Source organism: Gadus chalcogrammus, chromosome 8 (genome assembly GCF_026213295.1).
Source record: "Gadus chalcogrammus isolate NIFS_2021 chromosome 8, NIFS_Gcha_1.0, whole genome shotgun sequence".
Taxonomy (NCBI): Eukaryota; Metazoa; Chordata; class Actinopteri; order Gadiformes; family Gadidae; genus Gadus; species Gadus chalcogrammus.
Window position 1 is genome coordinate 13,363,447 of NC_079419.1, and position 8,808 is coordinate 13,372,254.

Below are 8,808 nucleotides of genomic sequence, written 5' to 3' on the forward strand. Positions count from 1 at the left end.
GATGGATGTGTTAGTGGGGCAGCTGTCGGAGGCAAGGTCAACATCATGTGGAGAGGAGAGAGGAGGGGAGAGTGGGGGAGAGAGTGGAGAGAGAGAGATGGCGTGAAGGTGGGAGGGAGGGGAAAGCAGTGCCAAAAAAGGAATAACAAGAAAAGGAAGCAAAAGTGGTTACGTATATCCGGCTCTTCCTTGGCAAATAAAACTTTGATTGTCTATGTGTGTGTGTGTGTGTGTGTTTGTGTGTGTGTTACTGTACTGTATGTACGTGTGTGTGTGTGTGTGTGTGTGTGTGTGTGTGTGTGTGTGTGTGTGTGTGTGTGTGTGTGTGTGTTTGTGTGTGTGTGTGTGTGTGTGTGTGTGTGTTACTGTATGTGTGTGTGCGTGTGTGTGTGTGTGTGTGTGCGTGTGAGACTGTATGTTTGTTTGTGTGTGTGTGTGTGACTGTATGTGACTGTGTGTGTGTGTGAGCATATGTAAGTGTGTGTGCGCGCATATGTCGTTCTGCATGAGTGTCGATGATTCAACCTTTAAGGAGTTGAGTACCATCCAAACAGACAGGTTGAGTGACTTCAGCATGGGACCCCTGACGAGATGCTCACAAGTCCATTAGCCCGCGTCTCTTTACAGTAGACAAGTCGCCCGGGGGAAGCATTGGAGGGCTGCCGAACCCACTCCGTGAGACTTCCTTTATAAACGGCCCTTTTCCTGGCCCGTAATTAGGGAGTATAATGGAGTTGCTTTATGAAGACCTGAACTGAAAACATGCACTTGGTTCCGAGTGGCGGAGCTTGAACAAGACTCATAAAGGAACCCAGCTGTTGGCCCATTGGCTGGCTGTATGGGCTCCCACACACGCTCACATCAACTCACATGCACACGAATGCACAAGTGCACGTCACACACACAATATGCATTTACCCAGCACAAATGAAAAATGAAACAAAAAACAAAACAGATGGAGACCATCTCTCTCTGCACACACACACACACACACACACACACACACACACACACACACACACACACACACACACACACACACACACACACACACACACACACACACACACACACACACACACACTCATTCTCTCTCTCTCTCTCGCCCACAAACACGCAGACACACACACACTTAGTCAGCAATTCTGGCAGTCCGTCCGCACCTGACCATTTTCGGAGGAATCAATGGAATATATTTTCCCATTTTTCCTATTTATTTAAGTGATTTTACATGCACGTTGTCATGGAGACAAGGGTTAGGTGGGGGAGAGCCGGGTCTCACCTGCTTCCAGTTGTCGTAAATGAGGAGCTTGCTGTCCTCATCGTCCACCGTCACCGACCGCTCATACCCCTCGCCTGTGGCATCACACACACAAACACACACACACACACACACACACACACACACACACACACACACACACACACACACACACACACACACACACACACACATCAGACACACACACACACGTAGACACAGACAAAGAGTCTATCAATCAAACATTTTTCGCACAGCCCTTTTTGTGCAAAACCACAACACGAAATTTAACATGAATTGGGTAGTATTGATATTATTATTATTTTGCATAGCCTTTCAATGGGGACAGACGGTAATTCCAAAACAAATATTTTTTCCCGTACAGTACACTTTTATAGGCGGATGACGTGTGATTGGATGATGGATGATGAATGGACAGACTGATGGATGGTTGGCTTGGTGAAGGGGTGAATGGGTGAATGGATAATTGAGTAGATGGCTGGTTGGGTTAGGGCTTCCTGAAGCGGGCTTGCTGCCCCTGATCCATGTTGCATGAAGCGGTCAGGACAGCAGCCTCATCAATAGTGCATGCTGGGACTCTACTCAGCTGACAGGCTGGCAGGAGCCGTGAGCAGCCACACCGACAGAGGATAGACTGATCATCTGGCAGACTGACTAGCTAGCTTGCTGTCTATCAACCTGGTTGACTGACTGGTTGACTGACAGGGTGGCTAACTGACTGACTAACTGGGTGGCTGTCTACCTGGTTGTCTAACTGACTGGGCGGCGGACTGACTGACTGACTGACTGACTGGATGGGTTACTACCTGGTTTACTGACTGACTGGCAGGCTGGCAGTCTGACTAACTAGCCGACTAGCTGAATGGCTAAACGACTGACTAGCTGACCGGCTGGCTTACTTATTGATTGACTGACTGACTTGCTAGCTGTCTGGGCGACCGACTGACTGACGAAAGAAAATAAGTAACAAGGCTGTAGTAAGAAGCCATTAACGCTTATTCAATGGGAATCCGTCTGGATTTAACTGCCCGAGAACAGAGGAACGCACAGCCAGTGGCCAGGAGGGGTTGTCTCTTTTAAAGGTTGGTTGGGCTAAAATCAATGGCATTGATTCGTCTTTCCCAGCATCACAGTAGGTGTAGGAATTAAGGCATGAAGGGGAGACCTTGAAGCTGATTAGTGCTGAGTTCTTCCAAAGTAAAAGCACCTAAAGTGCTGGCAAAACAACACCCGCTCCCCAGCGGCTTGGAAGCCTGCCCGCCTAGGAGTGAGCGCAGAAGACCAGGGACTTAAGAAATACACGAGTTCCATCAGAGTCCAGGGGCATTGCTATTTGAGCATGTGGAACGTGGAATGGGCAAGATAAGCTTATCTCCCTTCCGTTGAACGTGTCATACTCGCGGGCAATAACAGGACATGAGAGTGGAACGGCAGGGGAAGGGGAAGTGAGTTGATGCTTTATGATTTGAGCCCCTGGGATGTGGGTGCACCCACTGCCCGCTAGAAGAGACCATTAACCAAACTGTGTTATCATTGGATGGGCTTTATATCACAATGACTCTCCTGTTTAAGCGACTTTTGGTGATGGCATACACGTTACCTTTGACAACATAACGGGGACATTAACTAAATATGATAAATGAGTTGAGAGGACAGGAATGAGCTTCCTGTTGACTTTTACATAATTAGATCCGATACAGAGTCTGCCGTATTGTGTCATATAAATACTATGACCTTTCACCTTAATCACCGATTGGCAATTAACATTTACAAGCACAGAGGCAGGGGGCTGCAAATTGAATCCACTGAATATCAGCGGGAGAGGAGGTGGGGGGGGGGGGGGGGGGGCTAGGCCACTGTTGCATGAGCATTGTCATCGCTAACAGGTCTGCGCTACACACACGACCACACACACATCGATAACACACTCAGACAAACACAAACACACACACTCAGATAAACACACACATACACAGTCAGATAAATACACTCAGACAAACACAAACACACACTCAGACAAACACACACACACAAACACACACACGCACACACACACTCAGATAAACACACACATACACAATCAGATAAATACACTCAGACAAACACAAACACACACTCAGACAAACACACACACACACTCAGATGAACACACGCACGCACTTACCGCAGGCTTGTGTCTCGGAGTCAATAGACAGCGAGCGATCCGATTGGCCGGCGAGGGAGAGGGCCAGCGACGACTTCCCCACGCCGGTCTGCCCCAGCAGCACAATCCGCAGCGCCCCGCTGTGGTGGGCGTGCTGACCGCCATACGTGGGCGTGGCCACCATCAGACCGCCGGCCGACTCGCCACGGGGCGACCCCATGTCGCTGATGGGCAGCGTGGAGGGCGGGACCTCCAGACCGGGGATCCAATCGCAGTCCTCGGACACGGCCTCCTCCCGCCTCAGCTGGTGCTTGACGGGCAGCGGCGTGCTGCCCCGGCGCAGCGGGGGGGCCGTGTTCAGAAACATGCTGTACTGGAGACACACACACACACACACACACACACACAGGGGACAGGTTGGTACCCACGAGGCTGGCTGGGTATGGACCATATGGTGTTGTTGTGATGTTGTTGTTGTTGTTGTGAGTGAGCGGCTGTAATGGAGGATAAACATTGGTGTAGGCAGTTATAGCGCACCCGTAACTCGGTCCCCACATGTCTGGGAGGTCCACGTTTGGGGGTAAAGTGGTGTGTGTTTCAAGTTTACAGTATAACGTCCTCATATTAATATATGCACCTATTAAAGTGTGTGTGTGTGTGTGTGTGTGTGTGTGTGTGTGTGTGTGTGTGTGTGTGTGTGTGCGTGCGTGTCTGTTTTGTCAGTGTCTGGTTAACAACATCTGCATTTAAAAGTGTGGGATAGTGTTCATGCGATGTGTACACATGTGTGTGTGTGTGTGTGTGTGTGTGTGTGTGTGAGTGCATTTGTGTGACTGCACGTGTGTGAATGCATGTGTGTGCACAACCATGCCTGTTTCTTGGCCTTTATTTAAGAGAGTGGGTGATAAAAAAAAAACAGGAGGGGGGGGACAGACGGTATAGCTGGCTCAAGATAAAAAGGAGAGGATGGGGGGGGTGGAAAAAAGAGGGAGAAAAAAAGAGGGGGAGGCGGATGGAAGCATTGGACAAGATGAAAGGATGCAGAGAGCAGAATGATGAAGAGAAGATGGAGGGAAGGGGGGAGGGAAGGGGAGAGGGCCAGTCTAGAGGGGAGAGGAGGGGGGCTCAGGCCTGTGTTGCCCATTGGGGGGTTTGTAATCTGAGGTCAGGTCAGAGGGTTCTACCGTCCAGTGATGGATGGGGGACAGCAGAATGCATTAGCGGGAGAAGTAGGTCAGAAACACCCCCAGTGCTGCTGACCCCCCTGGGCACACAAAAAGGTCCACTTTAACAGCACACCATGGACAGCAGGTGTGTGTGACTTTCAGATTGTGGAGTGTGGATACTTTAATGTGAACACGCATGTGCGTGCACACACACACACACACACACACACACACACACACACACACACACACACACACACACACACACACACACACACACACACACACACACAGTCTGAGTTATCTGGTTTCAGTAAGGTTAGACTAAAGTCGTGATGGACGACTTGATTATTCTGTGTGTGTTTGTGTGTTCAGCTCGAGTCCCTGCGGGTCGGCCAGAGAAGCCCCTTATCAATATGCATGGAGCAATTAATGGAGGTATATAGCAGCGCAGCGCGCAAGCATGGACACGAGCAGGTGCGACTGGCCGCAGCTAGCTAGCAAAGGCAAAGTATATACTCCGACTCCTTAATCCCTAATCCGACTCCGTAGAACCCTCGAGCATTCGAAGTTCTCCGTCGGGATGTCGGATACGCAATGCAAATCGCCGCCCGATCGATCATATATGTTGACTACAAACCATGTAAATAGTGTTGTAAATAAACTTCTTATTTGTGTCTTTTATTGGTCCTTAATGTGCAAAGCAAACAATGTACAAAGTAAATAAGGTGCAATCTCTCTCTCTCTCTCCCATAACGGGACCCCAACCAGGGAGCTTTTACGCTAATTGAAAGCGCCTTCATCAATTATTCATGGCCATTACTGTCCCAGCACGGGGGGACGAGACAGGAGATACCCTGACAGAGACAGGAGGTGTCACCGGTTAATCCGTCTAGGGAGGAACTAGGGCAAACGGCACGGCCCACCACGGTGTGCAAAACTACCTGCAGTGTTTGGTTGTATTGTTCCATTGTTAAAGGCTCATTATTCTTGCTTCGTTGTGCGTAGTAGAAAGAGAAGAGAATCATAACTCGATGTTGTTGCCTCAGTACCAGTCCAAATCTACCAGAACAAATTGTATGCAATTCAGTTTGGCGGAACTGTACAATAAAAAAAAATAAACAAGGCATAGCTACTGAAATATGGGAGATATCCATAGGTCGTCTACTACATTTAGGAACTTTAAAAAAATAAATAAACAATGAGGTAAACACTAACAGCATTATAGAGGAGGTTAAACTCTAAAGGGAATCCCCGTAAACACAACCCACATCAGTGGTGGTGTAGCAGGAAATGTTGGCGCTATTCCGTCCACTTATCCTAATGGGACGGCGTGCAACGGGAGAGACCAGAGAGAGATTGTTTACACACAACACGCACGGAGGGAGAGGGCTAAATAGTGGTGGGGGACGAGGAGGAGGTGAAAAGACCTGTCCACCTACCTGGTCCGTCATGGTTCTCAGTTGTTCGCTTTACAAAACCAGTGCGCCCACAATTGCTCTTTTCATGTCATCTGTGCTCGTCACGGTCCTCCGTTTCCCCCCTGTTGTGGATTCACAACTCAATGGACAAAAGGAACAAACCGAATAAAAAAAGGCATTGTGTTTGTGTTCGCGTGTGTGTGTGTGTGTGTGTGTTAGTGTGTTCTCAGTTTCTCGGGGGGCGTAAAACCCTCTGTGCCCTGAGAGCGTCGCGGAAATAGGTGGGCTCCTCTCCACCTGCGTCCCCGTTATTTGGAGGAAAACAGTAGTAAAAAACGCGCGTAAAAAACCCACCCACCGGATAACGCCTGTAGTACACCCCTCGCGCGCTCCCACAACGCCCAAATAACAGCGCGCGCGTCCTTCCTCTGAAGACACCTGGTGTCCCCCTCCACTCTAGACTCTAGTGCATCTCTTTCTCCGAACGACTCGCTGTAAATCTCACTGTAAAGGTGTTCATCGGTGGCGCGTCCTTGGACGAGAAGAAGAATCGTCCGCTTGTCAGATGGCGCTTATGTGTCAAGTCTGATCCTAGCTCTTCACGACGCATCCCCGCACTCACACGTCCTCCAGCAGTGAGGCAAGTCACACACGCCCAATTACCTTCAATTCAGTACGATTTTTTTTAAAACGGATGTGTTTGGCCGGTGCATTTCATTTAGAGGCAATGGATGTTGACGCTGTTCACCGTGAAGTGTTCGCTAGAGGGCGTCCTAGTGCTGAGTGTTGAGTATGTCCCACTTTTTGTGTTTAACACTGTAAGCTACTGTAGATGGACTAGATGGAAGGTGTTGATGCACCAGGGTATTTTTAGTTGATATACCTTAATATTGTGATATTATTAATAATAATTATTCATATCGTTTCTTTGTGCATATTGTGTAACAGGTAGAGGACATGTCGTAATAGTAAAATAACCAAACAGCACATTATTTAAAGACAAGAGAAAAGGCTTAATTTTTATTGTGATAGATCCCATATGTCGCAACAGATACAAGCCCTGCAAGTAAAGTCCTTTAAACAGATGGTCTGGTATTAATAGAGACAGGCAGGCTTTAAAGGTCCTGCTCTATTAATCTGAACCAGAACTCTCAGATACAGGAACATAACAAAAATAATCACGTGGTCTGCGCTTACAAGCAATAAAAATGGTAGCTGAACACCAAACCAATATGCACATTTATTACACCTCACTAAACGCAGGCCTTGGTCTAGTGTGTCCACCTAGTCCACGTCTTGAGGCTGTAGCACCGTCCAGTTGGTGGACAGCATCACCGAGCCTTTAGACCTCAAACTGAACATTAAACCTGGGGGCCCCCCCGTCTTACCCCCAGGGCCCCGCTTGCTCTGGATCTACCAGCTAATCTGCACACTTAATTAACACTCGTCAGGAAATCAGCAGCAGGCGTCTGTACCTTGCTGATGGCCGGGGGCAGTGGTGGTGTGGGGGGTGGATGAGGTCACGTACCACTGGAATAAAAACCTCTGCGAGCTAAACGATGTCATTAGCGCCCAAGCCAATCACCCGGCAGCATGTAATCACCAACAGCGAACACACACTAACCCCGGGGGGGGGGGTAGTGTGTGGGGGTTCAAGAGCACCAGGTCAAGGGGAATGTGAAAATCAGCCCTGAGAGCCCTGTCAAACGTCGCCATGGCGATGACGGTTGAGGTTATTCTAAAACCCCATGGATCTTTCGCCGCATTCTAGTGGTCCTTGAGCGTAGTATCGGGGTCGGTCGATTGATTGGCATGCTGCCGGACCCCAGTTGGAACGCCGACCATCACATGGTAACGGAGCATGCAATCATCATCATTGCCGCGAGTCCCAGGAGTGGGGTGACCTGACCTTCAGGAATATGGCCCGCACGCTCTTACGGTTAGGCATTTATTAGCTTGGCCGATGTTCCGTGGCGTCGGCTTTTTTGATTTTAGCATAACGCAGCGTTTGACATTTGCATGTTAGAGCATCATCAAATTACGACCAATTTCTATCACCACTCAACCTTTGCCGCTGAGGCAAACACACTGTTATTATCGGGTTATTTTACATGGTGTGGTTGTGTGTGTCTGTGTCTGTGTCTGTGTCTGTGTGATGACACACACACACACACACTTACCCAACATGTGCACATTCACTCATAATGCGAGCGCATGTGAGTGTACACGTGCTTACTAAGTACCATCGAATCTCAGAAAGAAATCAACAAATAAATGACCTCATTACCCTTCATGCAATCTGAATAGCCTAGGACGAATGGCATCATATGCTGTGCACCCACAAACACACTCTCAGGTCAAAGTCACTTCACCATACAAAGACAGCCCCCTCCCGCCATGTCTGGCATGAAACTCTGATATTCACATAATCTCTGTTCCCCGGGGGGCTAAAGCATCCTGGGACACCGGGGTCCTGAGCTTCAGAGATCCCAGTTCCATTGATGGAGTCCTTCTGTCAAAGCCCTCCCTTAATGAGCACATCCACTGCGGTGCTGGGCCACAGCACTGACATAAACACTTCACGTCATGTGTCCAGGAAACAAGCCTCAACTCAAGGTTACATTGAGAAAGAAGACGGAAAAAAGACCCCTGGGTCTTTTCTCATCACATGGCCGGTAATAAGGTCGCAGGAGAGGTATTGGATAAGACCCCTGACCTCTTAGATTGCACGGTGAATACGCTCTGGGAATAAACACTCGTGCTCATCCCTGCTGTGGAGCAAACAGGGAACACCCT

The 8,808-nt window shown here is 48.9% G+C and overlaps 1 protein-coding gene across 1 annotated transcript in view; it reads right to left on the reverse strand.

The window, feature by feature from the left end:
• rem2 (RAS (RAD and GEM)-like GTP binding 2) overlaps positions 1–6,784 on the reverse strand; it is a 31,862-nt gene extending 25,078 nt beyond the window's left edge. The window contains exons 1-3 of the mRNA XM_056597544.1: positions 6,034–6,784; positions 3,447–3,798; positions 1,283–1,356 (exon numbers count right to left, since the gene is read on the reverse strand). Of these exons, the coding sequence (XP_056453519.1) occupies positions 1,283–1,356; positions 3,447–3,798; positions 6,034–6,045 (438 nt within the window). The 5' untranslated portion in view covers positions 6,046–6,784. The remainder of the gene's footprint in view (positions 1–1,282; positions 1,357–3,446; positions 3,799–6,033) is intronic.
• Between the last annotated feature and the right edge of the window lie 2,024 nt (positions 6,785–8,808).